Source organism: Somniosus microcephalus, chromosome 5 (genome assembly GCF_052327205.1).
Source record: "Somniosus microcephalus isolate GS21.2 chromosome 5, FLI_Smic_1.0, whole genome shotgun sequence".
In the NCBI taxonomy this organism is placed as follows: Eukaryota; Metazoa; Chordata; class Chondrichthyes; order Squaliformes; family Somniosidae; genus Somniosus; species Somniosus microcephalus.
The window spans coordinates 65,862,806-65,876,566 of NC_140991.1; the positions used below are offsets into that span (position 1 = coordinate 65,862,806).

The window sequence follows — 13,761 nt, forward strand, 5'->3', positions numbered from 1 at the left end:
ACATAAAAGCTGCCTGGTGTGACTCATCCTCTGATTTCTTCCTGTACGGTAGAACCAGTCACTGTTTAAAAAATGGCTGTATGCTAGTATGTGTCTTATAATCTGTTCTTCCTTCCCTTTCTTTGTTTCTGCTGACCAATATTTTTCCTTTTTTCTGTATTTCAGGTGTGTGTAATACAGACAACTTCAGTATACTCTCTATTACAATAGATTATGGTCCATTTGGCTTTATGGATTTCTATGATCCTCGTAAGTATATTTTTACTTCTCTGCAGAAAATCTATTAAAACTGCGTCTTCACTAGTATATGTAACTTTTACGAGGTTACAGCTGGCTCGTATAAAAAGAAAGTGCAGACGAGTTGTCCTGCAAAACATACTGTTGTACATTTCACATTATTTAAAAATTATATGCATCTTGGCTGGGACAGCAGTAAGGGCACTACAATTGGTATTGATGTCCTAGGCTAGGAAGGAAAAAATCAGCTCCAATTCCTGATTGCTATACAGTGACCGCCAGTGCTAGATAGTATGTGTGCTTGCATATTGGCTCTGGATAGAATCGGCCTCAGCTGTAGTCTCCCTCCCTCAGTTTTGGAATACTACTGGCTGACATTCGCTTTCTTACTCAAGCATGAAGAATGGCCACTTAGCAGTGTACCAGAGGGCTGTCACTGACTGCAGAATTGTTCTCCAGTATGAGTCATTGCCTTCAGGAAAGGAAGTAAGAATGAGAAGTTCAAAACATTTATTTGAAGAGTGAATGCTGCAAATTACAGTTGGGGGATCAACATTATAAGTTTGAACTCACCACGTGATATGCTATAAGGCCAAGGGGACATTCTTTTTTTTCAACCTAATTGTGGTTAAAAGGTGGGAACAAATAGTGTTCTTTTGCTATTAATTCTGTTCCTATTACTAGTCATGTAAACAAATTCTAATGTTTCCTGAACCAGATTTTGTTCCAAATACATCTGACGATGAAGGTCGGTACAAGATAGGGAACCAAGCCAATGTTGGGAGATATAATCTCGACAAACTGCGGAAGGCTCTGAATCCTTTATTGGAACCTAAGCAGCAGCTGTTGTGAGTAGTGCTTACAGTCATCATCACTCTGTGCCAGCAGACTTCCTAATGTATCCAGTGCAGGGACTCGTTTGTTTTCCCAGTCATAATAAAATGACCAGGAGGTGACCAGTATTTTCCTGTTTGAAACTTAGGCACCAAGAAGTGTTTACACAAAATATTTCCTCTACTGTGAACTGGGAATTATAATTAGGAGCAATCTAGGCCCTGTTTATTCTGAAACATGTAATGCTAAGGGTAATTGTAACTTTAATAGATTGTTACCCTTGGATTAAAAACCACACCGTTTGGGATTGTATCTCTTATTATATTCAGCCACAACAGTTTGCATTTATATAGCGCCTTTAATGTAGTAAAACATCCCACGTCGTTTCACAGGAGCATTATCAGACAAAATTTGACACCAAACCATAGAAGAGATAGTGGGACAGATGCTTGGTCAAAGAGGTAGGTTTTAAGGAGTGTCTTAAAAGAGGAGAGCGAGGCGGTGAAATTTAGGGTGGAAATTCCAAAGCCTAAGGTCTAGGCAGCAGAAGGCACGGCTGCCAATGGTGGAGTGAAGGAAATCGAGGATGTGCAAGAGGCCAGAATTCAATGCCAAGATCAGTGAAAAACATTCTTGCTATGTTAATTTAGCTCTAGCTTTCTCAAAAATTTAAATTGGATTATTTTACTGAAAATAATTATTCAGATTATACGTAGCTGTTTTTCTTATCATGTTTAGTCTGGAGTTTGACGCCAGGCTGAATTTGGATTTCTCTTTCAGTTCTGCACACACCTGGTACACATCTTCCAGAATCTTCTGGAAACCATTTGTCCTTCATACCACGATTGTTGAGAAGTTAGCATATTTTAGTATAATTTTAGTGAACTGATTTCTTACTGAACTCTTGTTAATTAAATCATATGCTCCATGGTCATGTTCTTTATCCCAAGTAACCAAATGCAGATGTTTATAAAGCACCTTTCTTGAAATACTTTTCTACTTGAATGCCCAAACTGGAGATGATAATCTACTAAATACTGTGTTATTAAACTTACAGTTACTCTTTCCCGCAATGTTTAAAATGAATAAAATTGTGTTGTGGTCTAAATCCTAAAGAGCAACATGGCTCAGCTACATACTGACTTTACCAACTGAGCCATCAGCGGCGCCCGCTTACTTCCTTAATAGCTCCAGTCTTCTGTTTGTTTTTGATGTGGGATTGTAACTGTCCCTCGGTCTGACTGTACTTTTTCAGAACCAGCCTTATAACTCAAAAATGTTCTGATTAAACAGGTGGATGTTTACAGTACTAGAACAATGGCATTTATTCCAGATGTTATACTTTTTTATGATAGATTTTGTGCATGTTTCCCAGTATGTCTGTTTACAATAACTTTTGTATTTCTGTTTTTCCTGTTACATTTGCTCTGCTATTGTGGATGGTTTCTGTTTTTATTTTTAAATTATTTTGGGCTGTCGTTTGTGCTCATCAAGATGGGAAAGTAACGTTTGTTAGTGATGCCAAATTGTTCACGTATGTCATGACGGAACGGGTCTGGACCTGAGAACTTCTATCTCGAGGACCTTCCTACTGACCTATCTCTGGCGAACTGACTCCAGTTCATTAGCCAGGGAGAGGGGATTTGTGCCTTAGGCTCGAGTATGGTTAACCACCCCAATAAATAGATTAATTTAAATACTTAATTGTTTATTTAGCATCAGATTTCTCGACATACATAAATCTCATTTGAGGTGGTTTAGTTCTGCAAAAGGCAGGCATATAATAGAACAGTTTACACATACAAGAGTACTGTAATATAGCCAAAAATTTAGGGGTAGAAACCTGTCTCGGGCGGTATCGGATCTGCTGCCCGTTATATGCAGCGCTTGATAGTCAGTTCCATTGCAGTCAATGGAATTAAAAATCAGGTGCTGCGAATAATGGGCGGCCAATCCGGTACCGCCCCTTTTGTGCCATCGCCCCGAGACAAATTTCTATCTCTCATTGTCTGCCAAGCAGGCAGCTACAGATCACCGGCAGCTACGGATCATCTCCTGCTGAGGGTTCATCTGCTGCTGAGGGTTCATCAGCTGCTGAGGGTTCATCCTGGGGGTTTGGTTTATATCCACTACTAATTCGCAGCTAAGTCCTGCAACACCACCTCATTCTTAAATTCGTCCCCTTTTCTCTTAGTAAGCTGTAATTTTTTCCCACTTCCATAGCACCTGGCTCATTGTGCTTAGAGTAGTCTGTTCCCTTTCAAGGGGAAATGGCCAAATTAGGAAGGAAGGAGCCCCATTCTTCTGCAACAATGGGGGTAATTTTAACCCCCAAGAACAGGTGGGTGGGGGGTGGGTGAGAAGTAAAAGAATTTTAAAATCTCAAACCTGACTCCAAATTTACCACTTGCGGTTTTAATGGAGGCAGGTCGGGGGCATGCGACCAATCCACTTTTAACGTATTTAGTGACAAAAATATAAACTGTTGTAAGTGCAAGCAATGCTAGAACTGTCCTGCCAGAAGCTAAAATATAAAATCAGACACATAACTCCTACTTGCAACATTTTTGACAAAAGTTTACTTGATTTCTGCTTGATTTCTAGGGCTGAACAAATATTAAAAGGATATCCTGATCTTTATCAGACAAAGTAAGTATTCATTTTCATTAAATTTATCAGAGGAGGTATGTTGGAGGGCTTTGTGTACTAATGTGCATTGAGCCATTCTGTCAGCTGACGAAAGTACATAGCGAGACAGAGAACTTGCATTTATATAATTTTTTTCATATTCTCAATGTCCCAAAGTACTTCACAGGCAATGAATTATTTTTCAAGTATAGTCACTGTTGCTATTTAGGTAAATGTGGCAGCTAATGTGCCGCAGCAAGTCTCCCAAACCGTAAAGGGGAGAATTAAGCTGTTAATCTGTTGTAATTGTGGAATAATGTTGGCCAGGACACCAATAAAACTCCCTGGCCCCGATTTTCGGGCAGCTGTCGGGCGGCTTTTCATGCGGCCGTGGTCCGAAAATCGCGGAAAAAGCGGGTCGGGACCCCCCCCCCCGCCTGATTCCCTGCCCCGTCCGACTTTCGGATCGCCGTTTCCACGCGCCCCGCTTCAGTCCCACCCGCCGCTGGCGGGACTGCTCGTCGGAGCACTAATCACCAATGATCACCTTGTTAAGGACGATTTTCCCGTGCCGTTGTGACTTTGGGGCTTTCCCCACCTGAAACCCGCCTGCGGGGAACCCCGCCGATGAGAGCTGGCGTGAAAACAGCTGGCTTGCTTGCTTGCAGCAGCAGGTCGCTGAGGGCTGAAGAGATTTAAAGAGGCAGCATTTGCAGGCTGCAGGACCTTGTTGATCAAGGCTTGGGGGAACTATTTGAAGCCTTAGGAGCAGCTGCAGAAAGTTGGAGCCTCACACACTTCTTCAGTGTGAGCTCCTGGGAAGCCCCTCTCACCACCCTAACTCAGGACCTCCTCAACCGAGGCATCTGCTAGAAGCATGGGAGGCCTTTGGCACCTTCCCTTCCTGGCATTAGAGGATCTCCAACAGCAGAGGTGGCAGCAGCAGAACCAGGAACAGCAGGATGATTACCAGGAGCACGAGGCTGCTGCTCACTCACCTGAAGCTGCACAAGCCAGAAGGGGCCGGCGCTTGGAAGTGGCTTGAGAGCACCTTGCTGCGCTTTAGGGGGCCAGTGAGACCCGTTTCTGGACTGGCAGTCCTACTCAGAAGGACTTCCATGAAGATCTGGTTTCTCTGTTCAACAGATGGCCAACGCTCCTCAAGAGATGTCATTCTCTTATGAGCGCTCACCATGTTTTCCGTATGCTGGCGAGTTATCTCCTCCATGGAGGTTGCCAACCTTTCCATGGTGCTGCGTTCATGCACCAATGACTCCACAAAGGCTCTGCTCATGGTCGCTATGGACTCCTCCATTCGCTCCACACTCGCAGCGACCCTGGAGACAAAACCTGCCAGAGACTCCTGCATCTGTGCATGGAGATCCATCACCTCTTGCGGATGGACCCAGAGGCAGAGGGTCGAGATGCAGCGCAACTGAGCTGAGCTGGCAGAGCCCTGCGCCCTCCGATGAGGACTCTCCACTGCTGTCCCTGACTCCAGAATCTGCTGAGGCTCACTTGTCAGCTGTGAAACACCAGGTGACAACACTACTCTATGTCCCGAAGGTCCCCCCCGAGGTGTGAGTGTCTGCGCTGGTGCTGGGTGCGCTTACTTCTGCTGATGCTGCACCCTCAGAGGTTGGAGCTTCCTCTGAGGAGTCTGGCTGCACAGCCTCTTCCTCCTCCACAGTGAGGACGGGGGCTCTGGATGGTACTGTGGGGGAGTAAAGGAACGAGTTACAGATGTAATGCCAAGGTTCCTCTGGTGACTCCCAGCAAGTTGGCATCTGCTGACACCTGCATCCATGCAGCATTGGTCTCAGTGGGAGGCCTCTTCCTCCCTGACCTAGGGAAGAGGACCTCCCTGTGGGCCCTAACCCCATCCAATAATGCCTGCAGTGAAGCCTCGTCGAATTTGAAGGCAGCTCGGGGTCTGGCACTGTCCACAGCTGCTGCAGGCTCCTCTGCCATCCTGTATGGTTCATTTGGAAGCCTTCAGAGGATGCAGTGCTTGCCATGGACCTTGAAAGCACCACGAATGATGACATCATACTGTGGGGATTTCTGACTCGATTTAGACAATTAGCAAGGCTTCCCACATGCTGGGAATTAATTGGCCAATTGAGGGAAAATTGCGTGGGGCTGGCTGACACTTTTTTATGTGTATCAGAAACCCCACATTCGGGGAAATCCGACCATTCCCCACACAAGCCGAAAATCGGGGCCCCTGAACTTCTTTGCATTTTTATGTCCAGCTGAACAGGCATACGGGCCCTAGTTTAATGTCTCTTCTGAAAGGCGGCTCTTTCTCACAACTGCACTGAAATGTTATTCAAGATTATGTGCTCAAGTCCTTAAGTAGGGTTTGAAACCAAAAACTTTCTGTGTCTGAGGCGAAGGTGTTGCCACTGAGCCAAAGTGACATAGCACGGAGACATCTAAGGAGAGGAAAAGAAAAACAATTAAATAAATGCCAATGAAAAATGGATTTATCACAGTACACGTTAAAGACCAATTTTGGCTGCTGCACTGACACAATAGTTAAATGCCTTGTGTTAAGCCATACAGAGCAGGAAAGTTCAAGGATCAAAGCTTTGGCTGTGGTGAGTCATGATTCACAAAAAAATTCAAACTTTTTGTTCCTCTTGCTCTATGTGGGAATTCAGGGATGCTGCCAGTGTCCCTGACCAACATGTGTGCCAGAAATGCATCCAGCTGCAGCTACTAACGGGCCGTCTTGCGGTGCTGGAGCTGCGGGTGGATGGGTTGTGGAGCATTCACGATGCTGAGAGGGTCGCGAATTACTCGTACAGTGAGTTGGTCACACCGCAGGGTAGGGCTGCACAGGCAGAAGGGAAATGGGTGACCACCAGGCGGAACAATAGAAGCAGGCAGGTAGTGCAGGAGACCCCTGTGGCCATCCCCCTTTCAACCAGGTATACCGCTTTGGATACTGTTGGGGGGGATGACTTACCAGAGGAAGGCAGCAGCAGCCAACTTCCTGGCACTGGGGGTGCTCCTGCTGCCCAGGAAGGGAGGAAAAAGAGTGGGAGAGCAATAGTGGTAGGGGATTCTATAGTAAGGGGAACAGATAGGCGTTTCTGTGGCCATAGACGTGAATCCAGGATGGTTTGTTGCCTCCCTGGTGCCAGGGTCAAGGATGTCACTGAGCGGCTGCAGGGCATTCTGGAGGGGGAGGGCGAACAGCCAGAGGTCGTGGTCCACATTGGTACCAATGACATAGGTAAAAAGAGGGATGAGGTCCTGCAGCAAGAATTTAGGGAGCTAGGTAGAAGATTAAAGAGCAGGACCTCAAAGGTTGTAATCTCTGGATTACTCCCGGTGCCACATGCCAGTGAGTATAGGAATAGGAAGATAGAACAGATGAATGCGTGGCTAAAGAGTTGGTGCAGGAGGGAGGGCTTTCGTTTCCTGGATCACTGGGTCTGCTTCTGGGAAAGGTGGGACTTGTACAAGTCGGACGGTTTACACCTGAACCAGAGGGGGACCAATATCCTTGCGGGGAGGTTTGCTAGCACTGTTCGGGGGGGTTTAAACTAACTTGGCAGGGGGATGGGATACAGAGTGGAGCTATAGTAGGGGGTGAATTACAGCCAAATACGGAGGAAAAAACAAGTCAGCTGGGAAGGCAGAGCAAATATGTGAAGGCAAAAGGGAATATGGCAAGGCTGGAAGGCATTTATTTTAATGCAAGGAGTCTTGCAAATAAGGTGGATGAACTGAAGTTGTTGTTGAACACATGGGAGTACGATATTGTTGCTATCACGGAGACATGGTTGAGGGAGGGTCAGGACTGGCAGCTCAATATTCCGGGGTATAGAATCTTCAGGCGAGACAGAGGGGGGTGTAAAAGGGGAGGGGGTGTTGCAATATTAATTAAGGAGTCAATTGCTGCTGTAAGGAGGGATGATATATTAGCGGGTTCCTCTAATGAGGCCATATGGGTAGAACTTAAAAACAAAAAGGGGGCAAGCACTTTGCTGGGAGTGTACTATAGGCCCCCAAACAGTCAGGGGGAGATAGAGGAACAGATATGTAGGCAAATCTCAGAGAAGTGTGAAAATAATAGGGTAACAATAGTGGGGGATTTCAACTTCCCCAATATTAATTGGGATAGTCAGAGTGTGAAAGGCTTAGAGGGTGCAGAATTCTTAAAGTGCATCCAGGAGAGCTTTTTGAGCCAGCGTGTAGAAAGTCCTACAAGAGAGGGGGCGGTACTGGACCTAATTCTAGGGAATGTAGCCGGGCAAGTGGTGGAAGTGTCAGTAGGAGAGCATTTTGGCGACAGTGACCATAATTCGGTGAGATTTAAGGTGGTCATGGAAAAAGACAAAGACGGCCCGGAAATAAGGGTTCTAAATTGGGGGAAGGCCGATTTTAATATGATAAGGCAGGATCTGGCCAAAGTGGACTGGGAGCAGCTACTTATAGGAAAATCCACATCAAAGCAGTGGGAGACTTCCAGAAGGGAAATAGAGAGAGTACAACGCCAACATGTTCCCGTAAAGGTCAAGGGTGGTACCAACAAGCAAAGGGAACCTTGGATGACAAGGGATATATAAAAATGCATTAGGAAAAAAAGGGGGGCTTTTGGCAGTTACAAAAGACTAAAGACAGAGGAAGCCCTAGAGGAGTATAAAAAGTGCAGGGGCATACTTGAAAAAGAAATTAGGAGAGCGAGGAGGGGCCATGAAATAACACTGGCGAGCAAAATAAAGGAAAATCCTAAGATGTTTTATAAGTATATTAAGGGCAAGAGGATAACCAGGGAAAGGGTAGGGCCCATTAGGGACCAAAGTGGCAATCTGTGTGTAGAGCCAGATGATGTAGGTGGGGTTTTAAATGAATTTTTTGCATCTGTGTTCACTATGGAGAAAGACGATGCAGACATAGAAATCGGGCAAGGGGACTGTGATATACTTGAACATATTAGCATCGAGAGAGAGGAGGTACTAGCGGTTTTAGCAGGCCAAAAAGTGGATAAATCCCCAGGCCCGGACGAGATGTATCCCAGGCTGCTGTGTGAGGCAAAAGAGGAGATTGCAGGGGCTCTGACACAAATTTTCAGAACCTCTCTGGCCACAGGGGATGTACCAGAGGACTGGAGAACAGTTAACGTAGTACCATTATTCAAGAAGGGTAGCAGGGATAAACCAGGGAATTACAGGCCAGTGAGCCTAACATCTGTGGTAGGGAAATTATTGGAAAAAATTCTGAGGGACAAAATTAGTCTCCACTTGGAGAGGCAAGGATTAATCGGGGATAGTCAGCATGGCTTTGTCAAGGGTAAATCATGTCTGACCAATCTGATTGAATTTTTCGAGGGGGTGACAAGGCGTGTGGATGAGGGAAATGCTGTGGATGTGGTATACATGGACTTCAGTAAGGCTTTTGACAAAGTCCCGCATAGGAGACTGGTCAAGAAGGTAAGAGCCCATGGGATCCAGGGTGCCTTGGCACGTTGGATCCTAAACTGGCTGAGTGGCAGGAGGCAGAGGGTGATGGTCGAAGGTTGCTTTTGTGACTGGAAGCCTGTGTCCAGTGGGGTACCTCAGGGATCGGTGCTGGGTCCCTTGCTGTTTGTGATCTACATAAATGATTTGGATGAGAATGTAAAAGGTATGATCAGTAAGTTCGCAGATGACACGAAAATTGGTGGGGTGGTAAATTGCGAGGAGAAATGCAGGACGATATAAACGGGTTGGTCAGATGGGCGGAAAAATGGCAAATGGAATTTAACCCTGAAAAGTGCGAGGTGATGCATTTTGGACGGACAAATAAGGCAAGGGAATACACAATGAGTGGTAGGGCCCTAGGAAGCACAGAGGGTCAGAGGGACCTTGGTGTACATGTACATAGATCCCTGAAGGCAGCGGATCAGGTAGATAAGGTGGTTAAAAAGGCATATGGGATAGTTCCCTTCATTAGCCGAGGCATAGAATACAAGAGCAGGGAGGTTATGATGGAGCTGTACAAAACGCTGGTAAGGCCACAGCTGGAGTACTGTGTGCAGTTCTGGTCGCCTCACTATAGGAAGGATGTGATTGCTTTGGGGAGGGTGCAGAGAACATTCACCAGGATGTTACCTGGGATGGAGCGCCTCAGCTATGAAGAAAGACTAAACAGGCTGGGGTTGTTTTCCTTGGAGCAAAGAAGGCTGAGGGGGGACCTGATTGAGGTGTACAAAATGATGAGGGGCATAGATAGGGTAGATAAAGAGGAACTTTTCCCCTTAGTAGGGGGGTCAATAACAAGGGGGCATAGATTCAAGGTAAGGGGCAGGAGGTTTGGAGGGGATTTGAGGAGGAACTTTTTCACCCAGAGGGTGGTTGGAGTCTGGAACTCACTGCCTGAAAGGGTGGTAGAGGCAGGAACCCTCACAACATTCAAGAAGCATTTGGATGAGCACTTGAAATGCCATTGCATACAAGGCTATGGACCAAATGCTGGAAAATGGGATTAGATTGGACAGGGCTTGATGGACGGCGCAGACACGATGGGCCGAAGGGCCTCTTTCTGTGCTGTATAACTCTATGACTCTATGACATAATGCCAATGTCTTGCTCAAGGGGCATTCTCAGGAATTCAGTGACACACTATACTACAAAGTGATGGTTTGTGGGTCTGGTACTATGATTCCCCATAGCATCAGATCCCATTTTCAATTGTGCACGTGTGTAAAGTGACAGCCAGATACTTCATAACAAGAAGAAGGTTAAAAATTAACTACTGTATAGAGGCAATAGTTTGACTAAAAGATTCTATTTTAGTAGAGTCCTTTCATATGATGGATAAAAGGTCGAACAGCCCTGCTTCCTTATAGCATTCCATTGCCTTTTTGTTGGAGAGCATTGATTCCCAGCTCAGTTGATATCCTACAGTTTGGAGGCCATGAATGGCAGTTCACAGGCACATTGAGCAGCAAGTCTGCTGATGGCTACAGGTATAAAGGGAATTGGGCCACAGATGGCCCCAGACTGTGTTATGAGTCATGATATAGGCTCACACATGACGAATGGCTATTTGAGTGAGATAATCGAGAGCAATCAGCACCTATACTCCAGCACGAACCTTCAGGAAAGCATGGGAGAAAGCTTGGAAAAAACAATTTCTGTAAAAAAGAAAGAAAGCCCATTGTTCTTATTTCTCTCTTAGGAGACAGCTTTTAGCACACATCCTTCCACAGTTTGAAATACTATTAAAGATGACTGAGTTTATTTGGACTTCAGATGCAGCTTTAGAGGGTTTGAAAATTGGGTTGTGCAATGAAAAGTCAGATGTGGTTTTTACCCCTTTTCTCCAGTTTTCCCACTGATCTTTTATCTCACCTTTCCTGAAAGCAGTGAATCGTGTTGGGAGTACTGATCCACAATAAGGAACATAAGGGCACAGCAAAAGGCTTACATTGACTATGAAGTCAAATCCCTGCTTCAACAAACTATTGGGCAGATAGAGTGGTTTTGTAGAACATCAGTAAAATCTTCTCCTTGCTAAGTGTCAGCTGTGGCTCAGTTGGTAGCACTCTCGCCTCTGAGCCAGGAAGTTGTAGGTTCAAGTCCCAGGCCAGAGACTTGAGCACAAAAATCTAGGCTGACACTCCAGTGCAGTACTGAGGGAGTCAGAGGTGCCGTCTTTCGGATGAGACGTTAAACCGAGGCCCTGTCCGCTTTCTCAGGTGGGCGTAAAAGATCCCATGGCAGTATATTGAAGAAGAGCAGGATATCCTGACCAATGTTTATTCCTCAACCAACACCTAAAAAAAACAGATTATCTGGTCACGTTGCTGTTTGTGGGAGCTTGCTGTGTGCAAATTGGCTGCCGCATTTCCTACATTACAACACTTCAAAAGTACTTAATTGTCTGTAAAGTGCTCTAGGACGCCCTGAGGTGGTGAAAGGCGCTATATAAATGCAAGTCTTTTTTTCTGACCTGGGAAAAAGATAATATAATAGATTTGTTTTTGCACTTAGTCTTGCAGTCAGAAATTCAGAATAACATAAGAGAGTTAGATTTCTCCTTCCTCCAAACAATATCAGCAGCAAAAAATTCCTACAGTAGCCTTAGAACACATTTTGACCAAGGGTGTTTTTTCTACAATCCTACAGATTCTAAGGTTTATAAGTGCTGGAAATAAGTGGATTTGTAAAGACGCAAATGTGTCATCCTCTCAATCTATGTTGCTAATTCAGTTCCTGAATAGAAAGTGCTTGTGACTTTGCCAGAGCTTGGGTTGAAAAGGTGTGCTCATATTTTTGTTCCTAGGCCATTTTACATAACAATTTTTTTTGTTAAATCCAGACTTGTAACAAAACCGCTCTTGAAAATTTGTCTGAAAATACTGTTTGGTACATGGCTATAGTTAGCAATGATATTTATCTTCTAATCAATTTTTAGATTCATGGAATTCTTTAAAGCTAAGTTGGGCTTGTTTGGACACGATAATAATGATGACTATTTGATTGCATACTTGTTGAAGGTAAGCATATTATGTCACTAAGATTGAGACCATCTGTTCAGCTACCTCTGCTGCTTCTCCCCTCCCCTTGCCCACTAAGCCAAACCTCCCCCCACGCACCCCTCTTTCCCAAGCTCTGAACGCGTGTCTTTCTCTACTTTCTCTCCTATCTCCCCTTAGACCTGAGCTTATCTTGTCCATGAGACTCTCTTCCTGCATCCTTGACCCCATTCCCATTAAACTGCTGTCCACCAACTTCCCTTCTTAACTTCCATGCTAGCTGATACTGTAAATGCTTCTCTCCCCTCCTTTTCAAAACCGCTGGCATCACCCCTATTCTCAAAAACCTACCCTCAATACACACTTTTGACAGCAATTGAGCCGGAGAGAAAAATCTTGGCTGCTGACTCAGAGATGAGAATGCTAAAAGCTAAACCATGCTGAAGTCATTTATGAAGGGTACATACCGGAAACATTTTCTCTGTGCAGATGCCCTGTATTTTCAGCATTTTCTTTTTTTGTCAATTGTAATGGCTATGTGTTCCATTTATCTTAAAATGTAAGAACATGCAGTCTTTTTGCACTATTTCTAGTTCCTTTGGTAAACTCTAAAATACAGGAAACTTAAAGCCGTCTATAATTTTAAAACAAAAATAGTAATAGTGTAAAGGGCAGAGAGGGGGAAGAATTTCTGAAGTGTGTTCAGGAGAACTTTCTTGTTCAGTACGTTTCTGGCCCAACAAGGAAGGAGGCATTGCTGGATCTGATTCTGAGTAATGAGGTGGATCAAGTGTCAGTAGGGGAACATTTAGAGAACAGTGATCGTAGTATCATAAGGTTTAGATTAGCTATGGAAAAGGACAAGGAGCAATCTAGAGTTAAAATACTTAATTGGAGGAGGGACAATTTCAGTGGGTTGAGAACGGACCTGGCCCGGGTAAATTGGAATCAAAGATTGTCAGACAAAACTGTAATTGAACAATGGGCTGCCTTTAAAGAGGAGATGGTTTGGGTACAGTCGAGGTACATTCCCACAAGGGGGAAAGGTAGGGCAACCAGAGTTCCCTGGATGATGAAAGAGATAGTGGGGGAAAAATTCGGTTGGTTTGCGCCTCCCGTTAGTGCCTTAAGAGGGCGCTAATGTGGCGCAAAGCAACTAGCGCCCGGGCGTGGCGATGTTTGCGCCGCTCATGAAATTGACTAGACATTTTGCGGCAGCGCTAAACACTACCGCCACGATCGCCTGCGCCCGCAGATCGTGATGTCAGTCAAACGTGCAGTGCCCCGGACCGGATATTGAGTGGCGCCCCCTGTCTTACCGCCTGTTGCTAGCAACAACAGGTTGAGGGGAGCGTTTTGCAGTCGGGAAGGGACTGGGGAGCGCTATTTAAAGGTGACTGCTTCCTGCCTTTTTTTTGTCTGCGAAATGTTTTCACCACACATTCTGAGTGATAGAGAGAGACTGCAGGAGATATTCAAAGCTGTGTTGAGGAGTTTTGGGTACTGAGCAGCACTTTGCAGGTTCTTTTTTATTTGATCTTCCTTGCATCGATTTAGAAGAGACTATGGGGACTGCACTCTGAGCT

The 13,761-nt window shown here is 45.2% G+C and overlaps 1 protein-coding gene across 1 annotated transcript in view; it reads left to right on the plus strand.

The window, feature by feature from the left end:
- LOC147117089 (uncharacterized) overlaps positions 1–13,761 on the plus strand; it is a 71,575-nt gene that overhangs the window by 25,988 nt on the left and 31,826 nt on the right. The window contains exons 10-13 of the mRNA XM_085987201.1: positions 166–249; positions 956–1,085; positions 3,676–3,720; positions 12,115–12,196. Of these exons, the coding sequence (XP_085843327.1) occupies positions 166–249; positions 956–1,085; positions 3,676–3,720; positions 12,115–12,196 (341 nt within the window). The remainder of the gene's footprint in view (positions 1–165; positions 250–955; positions 1,086–3,675; positions 3,721–12,114; positions 12,197–13,761) is intronic.